Source organism: Oryctolagus cuniculus, chromosome 19, assembly GCF_964237555.1.
Source record: "Oryctolagus cuniculus chromosome 19, mOryCun1.1, whole genome shotgun sequence".
Classification (NCBI taxonomy): domain Eukaryota; kingdom Metazoa; phylum Chordata; class Mammalia; order Lagomorpha; family Leporidae; genus Oryctolagus; species Oryctolagus cuniculus.
In genome coordinates this window covers 34,568,330-34,586,875 of record NC_091450.1, presented here as the reverse complement: position 1 = coordinate 34,586,875, position 18,546 = coordinate 34,568,330, and the positions used below count along the sequence as shown (strand labels likewise).

At 57.0% G+C, this 18,546-nt stretch overlaps 2 protein-coding genes and 1 long non-coding RNA gene across 3 annotated transcripts; 1 reads left to right on the top strand and 2 right to left on the bottom strand.

Moving 5' to 3' along the window:
* Positions 1–542: 542 nt before the first annotated feature.
* On the bottom strand, positions 543–2,257 carry LOC138846946 (uncharacterized). Its single transcript, XR_011384489.1, has 2 exons — positions 2,041–2,257; positions 543–1,245 (listed from the first exon to the last, which is right to left on the bottom strand). It is a non-coding gene; the product is annotated as an uncharacterized lncRNA (long non-coding RNA).
* Positions 2,258–7,466: 5,209 nt separating this feature from the next.
* POLR3K (RNA polymerase III subunit K) lies at positions 7,467–15,302 on the bottom strand. Its single transcript, NM_001171411.1, has 3 exons — positions 15,192–15,302; positions 13,049–13,136; positions 7,467–7,594 (listed from the first exon to the last, which is right to left on the bottom strand). The coding sequence occupies exons 1-3, from the start codon at positions 15,300–15,302 to the stop codon at positions 7,467–7,469; spliced, it is 327 nt and encodes a 108-aa protein (NP_001164882.1).
* Positions 15,303–15,503: 201 nt separating this feature from the next.
* SNRNP25 (small nuclear ribonucleoprotein U11/U12 subunit 25) lies at positions 15,504–17,946 on the top strand. Its single transcript, XM_002723906.5, has 5 exons — positions 15,504–15,777; positions 16,498–16,588; positions 16,693–16,798; positions 17,222–17,296; positions 17,577–17,946. The coding sequence occupies exons 1-5, from the start codon at positions 15,736–15,738 to the stop codon at positions 17,632–17,634; spliced, it is 372 nt and encodes a 123-aa protein (XP_002723952.2). The 5' UTR covers positions 15,504–15,735; the 3' UTR covers positions 17,635–17,946.
* Positions 17,947–18,546: the final 600 nt, after the last annotated feature.

Here is an 18,546-nt window from a genome sequence, read left to right as displayed (position 1 = left end):
GAAACTCCACTGGGACGCTGGGCCCAGGAGCCAGGATCGGGTCGGGGCAGTGCAGGGACCTGCTCCCTCACTAAGCTCTTCCAAGACCAGAGGTGCAGATTCTCCTTCTGCAGCTGATTTAAACATAAAAGTAATGCACTCGGGCCGGCGCCGTGGCTCAATAGGCTAATCCTCCACCTTGCGGCGCCGGCACACCGGGTTCTAGTCCCGGTCGGGGCGCTGGATTCTGTCCCGGTTGCCCCTCTTCCAGGCCAGCTCTCTGCTATGGCCAGGGAGTGCAGTGGAGGATGGCCCAGGTGCTTGGACCCTGCACCCCATGGGAGACCAGGAAAAGCACCTGGATCCTGGCTCCTGCCATCAGATCAGTGCGGTGCGCCGGCTGCAGCGGCGGCCATTGGAGGGTGAACCAACGGCAAAGGAAGACCTTTCTCTCTCTGTCTCTCTCTCACTGTCCACTCTGCCTGTAAAAAAAAAAAAAAAAAAAAAAAAAAAAAAAAAAAAAGTAATGCACTCGATCAAAGAAAAACGACACAGGAGGAAAATTTTTAAATAGGAATCATCTTTTATTTTGGTCCACAGGTAGTCCCCGTGAGCAATGAGGCACTAGTCCCTCCAGGCAAATGTTTTTAAATTAAATAATTCAATTGAAAGGCAGAGTGACAGAGAGCAGAGAGACAGAGAGAGCGTTCTCTTCCATCCACTGGTTCACTCCCCAAATGGCTACAACAGCCAGGACCAGGCCAGGCAGGCCAAAGCCAGGAGCAAAGACCTCCATTTGAGGGGCCGGCATTGCAACACAGTGGGTTAAATTGCCGCCTGCAATACTGATGTCAGCATCCCACGTGGGCACAGGTTCGAGTCCCAGCTGCTTCACTTCTGCTCTAGACTCTAGATCCCTGCTAACGCGCCTGGGAAAGCAGCAGAAGATGGTCCAAGTCCTTGGGCTCCTGCACTCGCGTGGGAGACTTGACTGTTCCTGGCTCCTGGCTTCCACAAGGCCCAGCCCAGCTGCTGCAGCCATCTGGGGAGTGAACCAGCGGATGGAAGCTCTCCCTCTCTGTCTCTCCCTCCCTCTGTGTATCTCTGCCTCTCAAATAAACACATAAGTCCGTTTGGGTTTTCCACATGGGTGGCGGGGACTGAAGTACTAGAGCCATCATCCACATCCCAGGCACGTCAGCAGGGAGCAGGATCCGACAGGCGCTCCAATACGGAATGCAGGTGACACTGGACACAGGCCGTGGTCTAAACTCATGCAAACAAACACAAATTGTTAATGAAACCACACTGTGCTGTCGGCATTGCAGCCTCCTGCACCTCTGCCTGTCGGTAGCATCTTTCCAGGTCGGCACCCAGGAACGTGGCTCCTGCAGCAATGGCAGTAGACGAACGGCTTCATAAGCCCTGAAATGGACCTTGGGTCGCTGCTGCCCACTGTTTAGTGAACACTTCCGGGCATGGATCTCTGAACAACAGAGTATTTCTGCAGAAAAAAGTTATGGGGTGGAATTGTGGGGCCTTGGGGTTAACATGTGAAAATATTGACAGGTACTGCCAGGTGGCCCTACAAAAACGTTACAGCTTCTACTCTCACAGCAGCGTGAGAATGGCTGTAACCCTCACCAACAGTAAACACTATCAATCGTTTTAATCTTTGCCAATCTGGTAGGCAAAGATGTTTCTGTGCTGTTTTAAGCTGCACTTCCTTGATTATTAGTCAAGATACGCATCTTTTTATGTATTTACTGGCTGGAACCAAATAAGGTCATATCTCTGTATGCGTGTGCTCGCTCACGTGTGTGAACGTGAGTACGTGTGAGCACATATGTGTGCCAGTGTGAGGGACCAAGCACTGCACCTGGGGTACAGTCTGGACACTCAACGGCTGCAGCTCCCTGGACTCTGACGATGCCCAGACCATCAAGAAGCAGAATCAAAGGCTCAAGCCCACTGTCCAAGCAGCAAACAGGAATGCATTACATTTTTTTTCCTAATTCTTAAGTTTTAGGGGCAGGGTTGGCACAGCAGTTAAGACATCACCTGAGATGACCACACCACAGACTGGAGTGCCTGGGCCGAATCCTGCTTCCATGTCTGACTTCACCCTCCTGTGGAAGGCAGCAGGTGGACAGCTCAAGCATTCGGGTCTCTGTCAACGCCTACACTGAATCTGTCTCCTGGTTCCAGCCTGGCCCAGCCCTGGCTGTTGCAGAAATTTGGAGAACAAACCAGCCAACGGAGATCTCTACCTCTCCGCCTGTGAAACAGACAAAATAAGTAAATAAACAAAAAAACTTCCATCAGGGCTGGTGCTGTGGCGCAGTGAGCGGAGCTGCTGCCCGCGATGGCAACACGCACACTGGAGCACTGGTTCAAGGCCCAGCCGCTCTGCTGCCGCTCCAGCTCCCTGCTGATGGAGCCCCAGGCTCTTGGATTCGGCCTGGACAAGCCCCAGCCACTGTGGCCATTTGGGGAGTGAACCAGCACATGGAAGACCTCTCTCTCCCTCTCAAATGAAAATCTTTAAACATTTTTTTCATCAGCTCGGCCTCACCTAAACTATCATCAGCACACACATCTGCACTCCATGGCGTCAGCCCTTCTCCACATCCCGAGAACCTCCTCCTGTCAGGGTCCCGGCCACCTTGCTGAAGCTGGACTAAGACCACCCACACCATGACTCCAGAAGTGGACACCGTAGGGCCAGACAAGGATCAAGGTCATACTCGAAAGGGAAAAGAGCCCTACATTCTGCATCTAAACCCTACTCAAATCTCTGGAGGCTCTCTGAGCTACGCATGTACGGCTCGGCGAAGGTTAAGCAAAGCTGAAGAGGCCAGCAGCTGCCCGACTCAGCGAGCTTGCACCTGCCCGGAAACAAAGCTGAATGCAGTCCCAACGACGTTCATCCCTCAGTCACCAAGAGAAAACACAAAACTGCCAGACAGCAGCAAATGTGGTGGTGCACCGGGTTAAGCCACCACCTGTGACACTGGTATCCACGTGGCACTGGTTCAAATCCCAGCTACTCTGCTTCTGATCCAACTCCCTGCTAAGGTATCTGGCAAAGCGGTGGAAAACGGCCCAAGCTCCTGGGCCACCTCCACACACTGGGAAGACCCGGATGGAGTTCCAGGCTCCTGGCTTTGACCTGGAGCAGCCTTGGCTGTTGAGGCCATTTGGGGAGTGAACCAGTGGATGGAAGATTCTCTCTCTCTCCCCCTCTAACTCTGCTTTTAAAATAAATAAATAAATAAACCCTTTTAAAAGCGTGACACCCATAGACAGGTGAGGGAACAGAAAACCAGTATCATCAAATCTCTATGAAAACCAGCACCGTGGCAGACAGACCCAGTGATCACACACACGGGCAGTGAACGTGCTGTGGGATTCTGCATGGCTCCAGCTGCAACCACAGCCCGGTAAGACGCGGCAGGGGTCAGCAGACCACACGGGCCAAACCCAGCAAGGCTCTGAAACCTGTGACCCAAGAATGGCTCAGACATTTTCAAATGGATGAAAATATTTTTATGAACTTCCTGACACATGCAACTAATAGAAATTCATATTTTAGTGCCACAAAGTATATAGACTTCCTAAAATAACTTTTATTATGGGTATACACAACAAAATTTAGCACTTTAACATTTCATTGATGGTGGTTTCTGTAATACAGATTTAGTTTGGTTTTTCTTTTTAGGATTTTCTTTATTTATTTGAAAGGCAGAGTTAGAGAAGGAGCAAGATATCCCATCTGCCGTTCCCTCCCAAATGGTCATAACAGCCAGGACTGGGCCAGGATGCAAGGAGCCCGATACTTGGGCCATCCTCCACTGCTTTCCCAGATGCATCAGCAGGGAGCTGGATCAGCAGTGGGGCAGCCGGGACTCAAACTGGTGCCCATATGGGTTGTCGACACTGAAGCAGCGGCTTAACCTGCTACACCACAGTGCTGGCCCTTCAACATCTTTTTTAAGGCTGACTTATTTGAAAGGCAGAATGACAGATAGCTTCCGTCTGTTAGTTCACTCGCTAAATGGCCACAACAGCTGTGGGCCAGGATGAATGCAGGAGCCAGGAACTCCATCCTGATCTCCCACGTGGGTGACAGGAACTGAAGTACTTGAGCCATCATCCACTACCTCCCAGGTGCATCAGCAGGGAACCAGATTGGAGGCAGAGCAGCCAGGACTGCCTGGGACACCGCAGCCCAAGCACCACCAGGCCCACCCCCCGCATCTTAACCAGACACATCACTGATTTCAGGTGCATTCCCACGGCTGTACAACCGTCACCATCGTCCATCTCCACAACACTCTTCAGCTTGCAAAACTGAAACTCTACTCATTTAAGAACAGTTCCCAGGGTCAACATCAGTTCGAATCCCCACTGCTCCACTTCTGATCCAGCTCCCTCACACACCTGGAAAGCAGCAGCAGACGGCCCAAGTCCAAGTCCTTGGGCCCCTGCACCCACGTGGGAGACAGACCGGGAAGAAGCTGCTGGCTCTTGGCTTCATTCTGGCCCAGCTCCAACTGTGGCAGCCATTTGGGGAGTGAACCAGCTGACAGAAGACTTCTCTCTGTTACTCTTTCAAATTAAATACATCTATACCAAAAAAAAAGGTTCCCCACTCCCCCACTGCAGCCAGCACTCTGCTTCCCGTCTGAGCGTCACTCCTGTGGGCCCCGCCAGAGAACCGTGAGCGCTCCCCCTGCAGGACTGAGTGTGCATTGCAGCCACCCTGCCCTCTTCTGGCGGCCATGGGCATGGCATCTTCTGTCCTTTGATTTTCTCTCTTTTTAAGGAAAGTATTCATTCTCCTTTACTCTAGGACTTTTTTTTTTTTTTTTTTTTTTTTTTTTTTTTTTAAGATTTATATATTTGAAAGTCAGAGAGAAAGCTACAGAGAGAGGACAGGCAGAGAGGTCTTCCATCTGCTGGTTCACTCCCAATTGGTCACAACGGCCGGAGCTGCGCTGATCCGAAGCCAGGAGCCAGGTGCTTCTTCCGGGTCTCCCATGCAGGTGCAGGGCCCAAGGACTTGGGCCATCCTCCGCTGCCCTGCCGGGCCACAGCCAAGAGCTGGACTGGAAGAGGAGCAACCGGGACAGAACCGGTGCCCATCTGGGATGCCAGCAACGAGGCAGTGGCTTCACCCACGCCACAGCGCAGGCCCCTCCTTTCATTTTCACCTTATTTGTGTCTTTAGATCTAGAATGACAGTATGCAGTTAGGTCACCGTTTTTTATTGTGAACTAATAAATTATAATCACATGATTAAAAAAGTTCATGGAAAATTGACATTATCTTTTAATACCAGATTATATGTTTATTAGGAATGCACCTGTTTAAACTGATGCCCTAATTCTAAGTTGCTGGGTCTAGGGTGCAGCCTTGACCTAAGGATGGGTCCAAGAGACGGCTCTGGTGGAGGTCCTTGGGAGCGTGCCCCCAGGGGAGAGCCTTGCAAGAGGCTTCATTACCTCAGCTCCAGTGTGGCCGAGGTGCCCTCCCCCCTTACGGGCTCACTCTGAACACGCCTCCAATGCCCACCACGACCTGCCTCCATTAGAGGCTGGACTCTGGGGCCTCCAACCCTCTCATCTCTAAGCTGTGAGCTGAAATAAAGCTCTCAGACACTCCTCTCAGGGATTCAGATGAAAGGAACGAGAGGCAGATTAATACCTTCCATTTTTCAGCAAACTCTGAAGCCCTTTCACACACATTTTTGGAGAAAACATGATGTTTAGTACAGTACCACATCCTGAGCTAATGGACGTCAGGTTGCTAAGACCTATGGCAAGAACAAAGCCCCAGCTGCACCACCTCCAATCCAGCTCCCTGCTAGTGTGGCTGGGAAAAGCAGTGGAAGACGGCCCAAGTGCCTGGGCCGCTGCGCCTATGTAAGAGACCCAGAAGACGCTCCTGGCTCCTGATCGGCCTAGCTCCGGCTGTTGCGGCCATTTGGGGAGCAAACCAGCAGATGAAAGACCTCTCTCTGTAACTCTGACTTTCAAATAAATAAAATGAGAGTTACAGAAAGAGAAGGAGACAGACACACTGAGATCTTCCATCCCTGGTTCTCTCCAAATGGATATAATGGCCAGGGCTGGGCCAGGCCAAAGCCACAAGTCAGGGACTTCATCTAGGTCTCCCACATGAGTACAGGGCCCAAGCACTTGGGCCATCCTCTGCTGTTTTCCCAGGCACATTAGCAGGAGCTGCATTAGACGTGGGGCAGCCAGGACTTAGACCGGTGCCCATATGTGATACCAGAGTTGCAGGTGGCAGCTTAACTCACCGTGCCACATGTCATGATGGAGTGCCTGGCTCCTGGCCTCAGCCTGGCTCACATTTGGGAAGTGAACTAGCAGATGACAATCTCTCTCCTCCACGCCAACCCTTGTCTGTCACCCTTTCAAATAAATAAGTAAATATTTTTCTAAAAAAAAAGATTAACACAAGAAGTATAAAGAACCTAATACATTTATTGCAACCTTAGGAAGCAAACTGAGGAAGGCTCAAAAAGGAAAACAAGGAGTAAGAACAGAAAGGATAAAGAAGCGGAAGGTCAGGCTGTCACATTTCGTGCTGTTTAATCCCAGATAGAGCAGTCAGTTTGAAGTCACTGAACTTGAAGGTTTGCTAGGAAGGGAAGGCATTATCAGACTTTTCCTTTTTGTACAAGATTCCAAATAAATTGTGGTTAAATAAGCTTGCAGTTAGCAGTTACATATGCAGGGGCATGCCATGGGTTGAGCTGTGCAGACAGTATAAATACTGAAGGGCTCTGGAAGAGGAGCAGAGTGAACCTGAAGCAGAGCTCCCACCGAGGGTCTCCCCCGAGCAGAGAGAACAGAGTGAGGGTCTCCCCCGAGCAGAGAGAACAGAGTGAGGGTCTCCCCGAGCAGAGCAGCAAGGGTCTCCTCCTGGAGCAGAGAGAAGACAGCGAGGGTCTCCTCCCCTCAGCAGAGAGAACAGAGCGAGGGTCTCATCACCCCCCAGCAGAGAGAACAGAGCGAGGGTCTCCCCCCAGCAGAGAGAAGACAGCGAGGGTCTCCTCCCCCCCAGCAGCGCACAGGAGGGTCTCCTCCCCCCCAGCAGAGCGCACAGTGAGGGTCTCCCCCCAGCAGAGCACACAGCGAGGGTCCCCCCCCCAGCAGAGCGCACAGCGAGGGTCTCCCCCCAGCAGAGAGAAGACAGCGAGGGTCTCCTCCCCTGAGCAGTGCACAGCGAGGGTCTCCTCCCCCGAGCAGAGCACACAGTGAGGGTCTCCTCTTCGCCCACGAGGACTCTCTGGCCCCCGATGACTTCATCCACCGACGGACGATGTTCCTGGCACCCTGGCCCTGCCCTCAGGAGGGCTCGCTCTCTGCCACACCAGCGAAGACCCTAGGACACACAGCTCACATTCCTTGCCAGGAGTCCACCCTGGGGACCGGCACAGCTGGGCCAGCGCAGCCCTAGTCCCTCCAGCGGTGCCCGCACTGGGGGCTGCAGCACTTGTAGAAGGTGGTCATGGGCTCGTCTGCAGAGCGCGTCTGAAGCTGCATGAAGTAAGCACGAGGATGTTCGCACTTGGGACACGGCTCTGCAAAGGAGAAAAACCAACCAGGGAACCACATTACATAAAATGACGCTGGTGGGGCCAGCATGGCGGCACAGTGGGGGGCCACCGCCTGCGACACTGGCATCCTATGTGGGCGCTGGTTAGAGTCCCGGATGCTCCACTCCGGATCCAGCTCCCTGCTAGTGCAGGGCAAGAGCAGCAGAGGACGGCCCAAGTACCTGGGCACTGCCACCTGTGCAGGAGACCCAGGCACTGGCCTCAGCCTGGCCAGCCTTGGCCATCACAGACATCTGGGGAATTAACCAGCAGTTGGAGGGTCTCCTTCTCTCCTACCCTGTCATCTTGCCTTCCAAATAAATCTTATCTTTAAAAAAGAGTTATTTGTTTATTTGAAAGAGTTAGAGAGAAAAGGAGAGACAGACGTCCACCTGTTGGTTCATCCCCAAATGGCTACAACAGACAGGGCTGGGCCAGGCCAAAGCCAGGAGCTTCATCTGGGTCTCCCAAGTGGGAGCAGGGGCCCAAGGACCTGTGCCATCACCCGCAGCTTTTCTCAGGTCATTTGCAGGGAGCTGGAAGCGAAGTGAAGCAACTGAACTTGAACCGGCGCCCATCTGGGAAGCTGGTGCTGCAGGGGCAGCTTAACCTGCTGGGCCACAGCGCTGACCCCAAACAGATAAATCTTCACAAAAACGATGCTGGTGAGGGACACTTCGTAAGATCACTAAGGACACTACCAACAGAGGCTCCACTCCCACCAAGCTCGAACACTGAAGGGACAGGTGAACCTGTGCCCTGTGAAACACTCCTCCCGTCCTGGGACCCTGCGTCTCTCCCATCTGGCTGGAGACTGATTAGAGAAGTAACTTGGAAGGGGGCTATCTCCACGGTTGGTGCTGCTGTAACAAACTGCTGGAGACTGAGTAATGGGGAGAGGCTCAAACAGCTTTGAAGTAAGTACTGAAAAGCCTGTGTAAGAGAATTTCAAAGAGCTCATAGAAAATGAAACTAACAGTTTCCAGTCCATGCATAGTTTCTAAAAGATTTACGGATCTATTTGAAAGGCAGAGTGACCTCTGATGAAGGAAGAGAAAGAAGCCAAGTCTGATTAATATCAGACGCCCTGGTTAATATCAGACGCCTGTCTCCCTTCTCGTGCAATCCACAGGAATAATTTACCAACTACTGTTTAAATGCACGTTTTTCAGTAGCTCTAGAAACTTTTTTTTTTTTTTTTTTTGACAGGCAGAGTGGACAGTGAGAGAGAGAGACAGAGAGAAAGGTCTTCCTTTTGCCACTGGTTCACCCTCCCATGGCCGCCGCGGCCAGCGGTGCACCGCGCCTATCTGAAGGCAGGAGCCAGGTGCTTCTCCTGGTCTCCCATGGGGTGCAGGGCCCAAGCACCTGGGCCATCCTCCACTGCACTCCCGGGCCACAGCAGAGAGCTGGCCTGGAAGAAGGGCAACCGGGACAGAATCCGGCGCCCCAACCGGGACTAGAACCTGGTGTGCCGGTGCCGCTAGGTGGAGGATTAGCCTAGTGAGCCGCGGCACTGGCCAAGTGTAAATAATTTTTAAGAGGTGAAATCACTTGCTGGTTGTTTGTTTTTTGATACAACCAGAAAATAGTAGCATTATAATAATACAGACAGACAGACAGACAACACAGTCCATCATGGGAGGCTTCGGCTGTCGTGGCCGTCAGCTTGACACTCCACAGGTGGGGGTGGCTTTTATATCCTACAACACATACTAAACGGCAAAGGTGCATTTCATCTGTCCTGACAGAAAACCACCCGGCGTTGCTGTCAGACCACGTGTGCTCTGTCAATCTCTGGCTGTGGGGGTCCACTTTCCCTAGTGGTTTAGTTCACGTTTTTGAGTCTGTCACATACAGGATGTTACCCTGTAAAGGGCGGGATTTATGTCACATCAACGCTTGAAGATGCTGGTGCTTGATGGGAAGAGCTGCCTCCAAATTTGAAGCTGGAAATGACTGGAGTGACTTTTGAAAACAGAACGAAAATTCAGGCTTCCTAGATTCTGCCTTGCATGTTAAGAACTGTGTAAAAATGAAAATGTCTGCGTTGATTCTCAACACCAGTGAAATCTCAGTTAACAAGCAGAAGGCCGAGACCTTCCTTCTGCGCTTCACTCTCCAGACGGCAAGAGCAGGAGCCGGTCAGGTCCCACCCGGGAGCCCAGAGCGCCAGATACGTCCTGCACGGGCAGCAGGGCCCAAGGACGCTGCCAGGCACATCAGCCCAGTGCTGGTTGACGCCCCAACACAGGATGCCAGTCGCGGGCGGCGGCCTAACCCGCCACACCACAGCGCCAGCTCTCAGTATTTTCAGTGAAATGTAACGATTCCACACGAGCTTCCTGACAAGCCTGCTGCGTTTTCATGACCAGCGCATTACGGGAGACTCTGGCGGGCTCAGAGTCGCAGAGGGGCCGGCGCTGGGGCACAGCGGGCAGAGCCTCTGCCTGGGCGCCGGCATCCCATGTGGGCGCCAGTGTGAGTCCCGGCTGCTCCACTTCCGATCCAGCTCTCTGCTGTGGCCTGGCAAAGCAGTGGAAGATGGCCCAAGTCCTTGGGCCCCTGCACCCTCGTGGGACACTCAGAAGAAGCTCCTGGCTCCTGGCTCCTGGCTTCACACTGGCTCAGCTCCAGCTGTTGTGGCCAATGGGGAGTGAACCAGCAGATCAAAGACTCTCTCTCTGCCTCTGCCTCTCTGTAACTCTGTGTCTCAATAAATAAGTATCTTAAAAAAAAAAAAAAAAAACCAGTTGCAGAGAGACTCTCCCTAGGGTCTTCAACAAGGTCCAGGAAGCACCTACCATAAAACACCAGGGAAGGACATTCTGATTTTTTCCATCTAAGTAAATTTATTTTTATCTTTTAATTCCATTTCTCCACAAACATTTTATAGTTTAAATTTTATTTTCTTTCATTAACACTTTTTTCCATTTTTATTTGAAAGGCAGAGAAACATGGACAGAGATCTTCCATCCATTCAATTCACTCCCCACATGCCTGCAACGCCCAGGAGCCCAGGTCTCCAACTACAGCCTCCCTGCATATGCATTAGCAGACGCTGAGACAGGAGGCCGGGCCAGGACTCGAACCCAGGCACATGACCTCCACTGCTCCGCCAGATGTCCGTGTGTGAAATCACTGCCCCATCACAGACAGGCTGTACACAGGACGTCGGTGGAAACACGGACACTAAAGGCTGCTATCCAAGTCTCAGACAGGAGAAACATCTGGGAAGGCCATCCTTGCTACAAAGCAGCAAATTCTTGGCCGACTTCCATCCATGTCCCAGAAACAGACTCTGGATTTACCTAGAATTATCTAGCAGAAGCTTCAGGCAGCCGACTGCTCAGGAGGCTGCCTGACTTTTAAATCCTCTAGTGATGGGCGGGTGCTGTGTTGCTGCTGGCATCCCATAAGAGCACCTGCTCTTCTTCCAATCCAGCTCTCTGCTGTGGCCTGGAAAAGCAGCAGAAGACGGCCCAAGACCCCGGGCCCCTGCACCCGCGTGGGAGACTCGGATGAAGCTCCTAAACCCTGGCTTCAGCCTGGCCAAGCCCTGGCGGTTGTGGCATCTGGGGAGTGAACCAGTGGATGGAAGAGCACGCACTCTGTGTCTCCCTCTCTCTCCGTCACTCCGCCTCCCAAATAAAGCTTTAAAATAATAATTCTAGTAAAAAGCTGAAAAAGGGGCCGGCTGTTAGGTTCAGGTTTTCAGGCCCAAAGAAAGTGAAGTCAAGAGATCAAGGCAGAAAAAACTCACTTCAGCTCGCTCGCCCACTGTCGGGGCAGGCTAAAACCTTACCAACTTTTACAAACGCCTCTCCCAGGACACACCTAACTGACAGAACCGTGTACTGGAAGTCATCAGCTTTGATTATCCACTGCGGTGGGCTTCCTGCACGTTCAAGCCCCCTCATCAAGGGGATGTGGCATTCTGCTCGTCCACATGACTCTCCCCAGTGAGTAGTTTACATAAATGTCTGTCTTCACATGAGAGTACTTGAAACTAACGGGAAAATGGAATTAAAGGCATGAGTTTAGGGTCAGCACAGTGGTGCAGCGGATGAAGCCGCTGCTTCCAACACTGGCCTCCTCTATCGGAGCACAGGTTAAAATCCTGGCTGTCAGGCCGGCACTGTGGTGCAGTGGGTTACTGCCCTGGCCTGAAGCGCTGGCATCCCACATGGGTGCCGGTTCGAGTCCCGGCTACTCTTCTTCCGATCCAGCTCTCTGCTATGGCCTGGGAAAGCAGTGGAAGATGGCCCAAGTCCTTGGGTCCCTGCACCTGCGCAGGAGACCCGGAAGAAGCTCCTGGCTCCTGGCTTCGGATCGGCACAGCTCCAGCCGTTGAGGCCATCTGGGAAGTGAACCATCAGATGGAAGACCTCTCTCTCTCTGCCTCTCCTCTCTCTGTGTAACTCTGACTTTCAAATAAATAAATCCTTAAAAAAATCAATAAATAGATCATAAGGAAAAAAAGAGAGAGAGAGATTCAACCAGGAACAGGCACTGTGGTGCAGCTTGGGACAGGTGCACCCTGTATCACAGTGCCAGTCTGAGCCCAGCTACTGTACTTCTGAGCCAGTCCCTGCTAGTACACCCGGGAAGGAGTCTACGATGGCTCAAGTACTTGGGCTCCTGCCACCCACGTGGGAGACCAGATGGAGATTCCAGCTCTAGGTCTCAGCCTGGCCCAGCTCCAGCTATTGTGGCCATCTCCAGAGTGAACCAAAGCAGAAGAGCTCTCTCCCTCTCTCCTTCCAACTCTGCCTTTCAAATAAATAAAAGCTAAATCTGAAAAACACACTCAACCAAGGTCCCCAACTAGAGGTTGCCTTGAGAATATAACCCCTGCCTATGACTCCAAGACTTAAACCAAAACTTGGTGTAACAATTATAAAATAACAAATATTATAATTATAATATTTATTATAAAATAACAAATATTATTTTTGTTGCTTTATAATAACAATAATTATAATATCTTCCTTTTTTTTTTTTGACAGGCAGAGTGGACAGTGAGAGAAAGAGACAGAGAGAAAGGTCTTCCTTTTGCCGTTGGTTCACCCTCCAATGGCCGCCGCGCTGCGGCCGGCGCACCGCGCTGATCCGAAGGCAGGAGCCAGGTGCTTCTCCTGGTCTCCCATGGGGTGCAGGGCCCAAGCACTTGGGCCATCCTCCACTGCCCTCCCGGGCCACAGCAGAGAGCTGGCCTGGAAGAGGAGCAACCAGGACAGAATCCGGTGCCCCGACCGGGACTAGAACCCGGGGTGCCGGCGCCGCAGGCGAAGGATTAGCCTAGTGAGCCGCGGCACCGGCCGAAGGCAATATCTTCCATTCTGAGGTGCTTACATCATCCAAGTGATCAGATGAGACAGGGCACAGTTAGCAACCTCAGGCCACTCCCAGCTCGGAGTCAGAAAAGGTTCCCCTCACCTGCAGTGGAGTCAACATTCTCCCAGGCGGCCGCTCCCCCAAGCACGTCGTCCACTTCTTTCAGCTTCGGATACTTCCGGTTTGTGACCTAACAGAAACAAGTCCTCAGCCTCCAAGCAAGGGGACAGGACCACCAGGGCAGAGAATGGAGGGAGCCCAGCAGACGCACAGCCGTGAGGAGGAGGGGAAGTGACAGGCGCTAACCATGTGTGCGCGAGAGTGCGCGGCTGGCCGGCTGGGCACCCCGGGGCTCCAGGTGCGTGCCAGGCCAGTGCGGGCGGCTGGCCGGCTGGGCACCCCGGGGGCTCCAGGTGGGTGCCAGGCCAGTGCGCGCGACTCGCCGGCTGGACACCCCGGGGCTCCAGGTGCACGGCAGACCAGTGCGGGCGGCTCGCCGGCTGGACACCCCGGGGCTCCAGGTGCACGGCAGACCAGTGCGGGCGGCTCGCCGGCTGGACACCCCGGGGCTCCAGGTGCACGGCAGACCAGTGCGGGCGGCTCGCCGGCTGGACACCCCGGGGCTCCAGGTGCGTGCCAGGCCAGTGCGGGCGGCTGGCCGACTGGACACCCCGGGGCTCCAGGTGCGTGCCAGGCCAGTGCGGGCGGCTCGCCGGCTGGACACCCCGGGGCTCCAGGTGCAGGGCAGACCAGTGCGCGCGGCTCGCCAACTGGACACCCCGGGGCTCCAGGTGCACGGCAGACCAGTGCGGGCGGCTCGCCGGCTGGACACCCCGGGGCTCCAGGTGGGTGCCAGGCCAGTGCGGGCGGCTCGCCGGCTGGGCACCCCGGGGCTCCAGGTGCAGGGCAGACCAGTGCGCGCGGCTGGCCGGCTGGACACCCCGGGGCTCCAGGTGGGTGCCAGGCCAGTGCGGGCGGCTCGCCGGCTGGACACCCCGGGGCTCCAGGTGGGTGCCAGGCCAGTGCGGGCGGCTCGCCAGTTGGACACCCTGGGGCTCCAGGTGCGTGCCAGGCCAGTGCGCGCGGCTCGCCGGCTGGGCACCCCGGGGCTCCAGGTGCACACCAGACCAGTGCGCGCGGCTCGCCAGCTGGACACCCCGGGGCTTCAGGTGCACGGCAGACCAGTGCGGGCGGCTGGCCGGCTGGACACCCGGGGGCTCCAGGTGGGTGCCAGGCCAGTGCGGGCGGCTCGCCGGCTGGACACCCCGGGGCTCCAGGTGCAGGGCAGACCAGTGCGCGCGGCTCGCCAACTGGACACCCCGGGGCTCCAGGTGCACGGCAGACCAGTGCGGGCGGCTCGCCGGCTGGACACCCCGGGGCTCCAGGTGGGTGCCAGGCCAGTGCGGGCGGCTCGCCGGCTGGGCACCCCGGGGCTCCAGGTGCAGGGCAGACCAGTGCGCGCGGCTGGCCGGCTGGACACCCCGGGGCTCCAGGTGGGTGCCAGGCCAGTGCGGGCGGCTCGCCGGCTGGACACCCCGGGGCTCCAGGTGGGTGCCAGGCCAGTGCGGGCGGCTCGCCAGTTGGACACCCTGGGGCTCCAGGTGCGTGCCAGGCCAGTGCGCGCGGCTCGCCGGCTGGGCACCCCGGGGCTCCAGGTGCACACCAGACCAGTGCGCGCGGCTCGCCAGCTGGACACCCCGGGGCTTCAGGTGCACGGCAGACCAGTGCGGGCGGCTGGCCGGCTGGACACCCCGGGGCTCCAGGTGGGTGCCAGGCCAGTGCGGGCGGCTGGCCGGCTGGACACCCCGGGGCTCCAGGTGGGTGCCAGGCCAGTGCGCGCGGCTCGCCGGCTGGACACCCCGGGGCTCCAGGTGCGAGCCAGGCGGCCGGACAAACACAGGGAAGGAGGCCTGCCGAGGCCTTCTGCCCTGGACCGCGCTCGGACCACAAGGCAGCAGAAGGGACCGAGGGGGGCGGGAGCACTCCAGGGAGCGCGAGTAAACGGAGGCCGCCCGAGGAACGCCGGGCGCCACGCGGGACGCGGAGCGGCACCGAGGGCGGCCGCGGCCGGAGCTGGAGCCGCCGCCCTGCCCCGACCAGGCGACTCCGAAACCAGCCCCAGAAGGGAGGCGGCGGCCGGGCCAGGCGAGAGGCGCCGGCGTGCGCGCGTCTTGGACAGATGCGCCCACAGGCCAGGGACGCGAGGCCGGGGCCGCCGGAGGCCGACCCTAACGTCGAGGCCCACCTTGCGGGTGATGTTGTGCACGTAGGGGCAGGTGTTGCAGGCGAAGCGGTGGCAGCGCTGGCCCTCCTCCACGATCAGCCCGTTCCCGCAGCCGGGGCAGAACAGCAGCATGGCGGCGCCCTGGCCCGCGCGCCCCCACGGCCGGAAGCTCCCTGGCCGCGCGACGCCGACACCCCGCCCACCTCGACCTCACGTTGGTCCCGGCGGCCCCCGCCGCTAGCCCACCAATAGACACGCCGACCCTCGCTCCCAGCCGGCCCTGCGGCAAGCCGCCTCGCACTCCCATTGGTTGGGGCGCCCGCCCCGCCCCTTGGCCCGCCGGTGGTTGGACGTCCTCACGGAGGTGGGCCCAGTCCGCGTCCGTGCTCCGCCTCCCGAGCGTGGAGTGGCTGGGCCGGCGGCCGGCGGCTCCGGGCTGGCGACCGTGGAGGCAGCGGAGCAGGCCGAGGAGGCCGAGGGGCCCGAGGTGCCGGAGGAGGATGAGGACGAAGAGGAGACGCTGCCTCACTCGGAAGCGGTGGACGTGTTCCAGGAGGGTCTCGCCATGGTGGTGCAGGACCCGCTGCTCTGCGACCTGCCGATCCAGGTGCGCGCGGCCAGAGCGGCCACCTGCCGCCGGAGAGGTGCTGATGGGGGACTGCGGCCGGCCTGGTCCGGGCCCGGCGTGAAGGGGCAGGGGAAACGGTGCCAAACTTGATGCAGAAGGTTGTCGGTAAAGGACAGTTGAAGAATGGGAGCTCCGGCTGCTCCGCTCCCTTCCGGCTCCCTGCCAGCGCTCCTCGGGGAGCGGCGGAGGGCGGCCCAGTGCCTGGGGCCCGGTGAGGCTCCCGGCCCCTGGCTTCGGCGTGGCCTAGCCCTGGGTGCTGGGGCCGTTTGCGGATGGAAGACTCGTGTTTCTCTCCCCTCTCCTTCCTCCCCGCCCCGCCCCCGTCAAATAAGTAGATGCAGAGGCGAATTTCCTCTAAGAAAAGTGTTATACTGCAGTCTTATCACTGCCGTGTGTTCCTGCCTTGTGTATTTTGCACACATGCCTCCCACTTAGTCCAGGGCTCTGGCCTGGATCCTGGTGACCAGGGGCTCTTGGGCAAACTGAAAGGCCCAGCGTCTCCCTCCTCCCCCCCCAGCAGCCCCTGGGGGCTCACTCTCCCTGCTTCCACAGCCATTCGGCATGAAATAGAGAAGTCGGGTGGAACCTGAGACTGAGGTGCTAAAGGGAGCCCCTCCCCCGGCCCTCCATAAAGTTTGGTTCCGTTTGGGCTGATAAACAAAGCCAGGGTTCCCACTGCCCCTGCTTGGCGCTTTCTAGGTGACTTTGGAAGAGATCAACTCCCAGATTGCACTAGAATACGGCCAAGCGATGACGGTCCGAGTGTCCAAGATGGACGGAGAAGTCATGCGTGAGTGCCGCTCTCCGCTTCAGATGGTAGCGGGCCTGGCCGTCGGGAAACCCGCAGGCGGAAGCCAGGGCTGTGAATCCCCACCCCACGTCTTCTCCCTGCAGCTGTGGTCGTGGTGCAGAACGCCACGGTCCTGGACCTGAAGAAGGCCATCCAGAGATACGTGCAGCTCAAGCAGGAGCGAGAAGGGGGCATTCAGCACATCAGCTGGTGAGTGGGACAGCAGCCCCGTCACGGCCCGTCACAGGGGCCTGCAGGAAAGCTCCCTCCGCTGCTCTTACACGTCTCTCGTCATGTCACCCAGCTGAGCTGCTGATACCTTCACTTGGGGACACTTAGGACACTAGTGTGTCCAGAAGTGGCCTCCCCAGTGTCGGCTGGAGCACCGTCCATGGCCTACGCTGGTGACAGCTGGAGCACCATCCGTGGCCCTGTCCCTTCCTCAGACACTGCTGGCCTCGCTGTCCTGCTGAGTCGCGTGTCCTCACAGCAGCTCAGCACTGCCGTCTGTCTCCTTCGCGAGGTGTGCGGGGCCCAGCTGCCCCTCTGCCCCTCTGGCAGGCCCCACGGCACTGTCCCCCCGAGCTGCCGCGCTCGGCCTGCTCGGGAGTTTACCTGAGGCCCCCCGTGCAGGTCCTACGTGTGGAGGACGTACCACCTGACCTCTGCGGGAGAGAAGCTCACAGAGGACAGGAAGAAGCTCCGCGAGTAAGTCCAGGGAGGGGTCACGTGGTCTGCTGCCTCCGCGGGGCTCAGGAGATGGCAGGCAGCGGAGCAGAGCATGGGCACTGCTGGTTCTCTCCAGCCGTGGCTCAGGGCTGCACAGCTCGGGGCGACGCGTGCAAGTGAACCGCGGCCGGCTGCTCCTCTCGGGCCTGCGGGCGGGCGCGCACGCCTCACCTGTGGCTCACTCGGGGTCTCCCACACCCCTGCGGTGGGGACTTACACACCCACCTGCAGTCAGACACTGCGCCTTTTGTCCTTTCAGTTACGGGATCCGCAATCGGGACGAGGTTTCCTTCATCAAAAAGCTGAGGCAGAAGTGAGCCTCCAGACAAGACAGCCCTGCACCAGTGGCCAGGCTCCTCCTGGGCTGTGCCCCTTCACAGAACGGCTGTTGACGCAGCCTGGCCGTGCCCAGCACGAGCTGTCAGGACTGAGCAGCACGGGGTGGGGCTGGTTCTCCCCGGGAGCATGACCTGAGCCTGTTTTTACCCGAGGGTAAGCACCCGAGCCACCAGCAGACCCCCCGGGCTGTTTGGCCCCACCCACTGTACAGAATGAACTGTGTGCTGGGGGTCTGGCCCCACCCTCTGTGCAAAATAAACTGTGTGGTCTGGCCTGGCCCCTGTATAGAATGAACTGTGTGCTGTGGGGTCTGGCCTGGCCCCTGTATAGAATGAACTGTGTGCTGTGGGTCTGGCCTGGCCCCTGTATAGAATGAACTGTGTGCTGTGGGGTCTGGCCTGGCCCCTGTATAGAATGAACTGTGTGCTGTGGGGTCTGGCCTGGCCCCTGTATAGAATGAACCTGTGTGCTGTGGGGTCTGGCCTGGCCCCTGTATAGAATGAACTGTGTGCTGTGGGTCTGGCCCCTGTATAGAATGAACTGTGTGCTGTGGGTCTGCCCCCTGTATAGAATGAACTGTGTGCTGTGGGGTCTGGCCTGGCCCCTGTATAGAATGAACTGTGTGCTGTGGGTCTGGCCTGGCCCCTGTATAGAATGAACTGTGTGCTGTGGGGTCTGGCCTGGCCCCTGTATAGAATGAACTGTGTGCTGTGGGGTCTGGCCTGGCCCCTGTATAGAATGAACCTGTGTGCTGTGGGGTCTGGCCTGGCCCCTGTATAGAATGAACTGTGTGCTGTGGGTCTGGCCCCTGTATAGAATGAACTGTGTGCTGTGGGTCTGCCCCCTGTATAGAATGAACTGTGTGCTGTGGGGTCTGGCCTGGCCCCTGT

Coding starts and splice junctions, on each gene's coding strand:
- POLR3K (NM_001171411.1), bottom strand. CDS start 15,302: ATGCTGCTGTTCTGCCCCGGCTGCGGGAACGGGCTGATCGTGGAGGAG. Junction 13,137..15,191: donor TGCACAACATCACCCGCAAG/GTGGGCCTCGAC, acceptor TGTTTCTGTTAG/GTCACAAACCGGAAGTATCC. Junction 7,595..13,048: donor GAATGTTGACTCCACTGCAG/GTGAGGGGAACC, acceptor TCTCCTTTGCAG/AGCCGTGTCCCAAGTGCGAA.
- SNRNP25 (XM_002723906.5), top strand. CDS start 15,736: ATGGTGGTGCAGGACCCGCTGCTCTGCGACCTGCCGATCCAG. Junction 16,589..16,692: donor GATGGACGGAGAAGTCATGC/GTGAGTGCCGCT, acceptor TTCTCCCTGCAG/CTGTGGTCGTGGTGCAGAAC. Junction 17,297..17,576: donor GACAGGAAGAAGCTCCGCGA/GTAAGTCCAGGG, acceptor TTGTCCTTTCAG/TTACGGGATCCGCAATCGGG.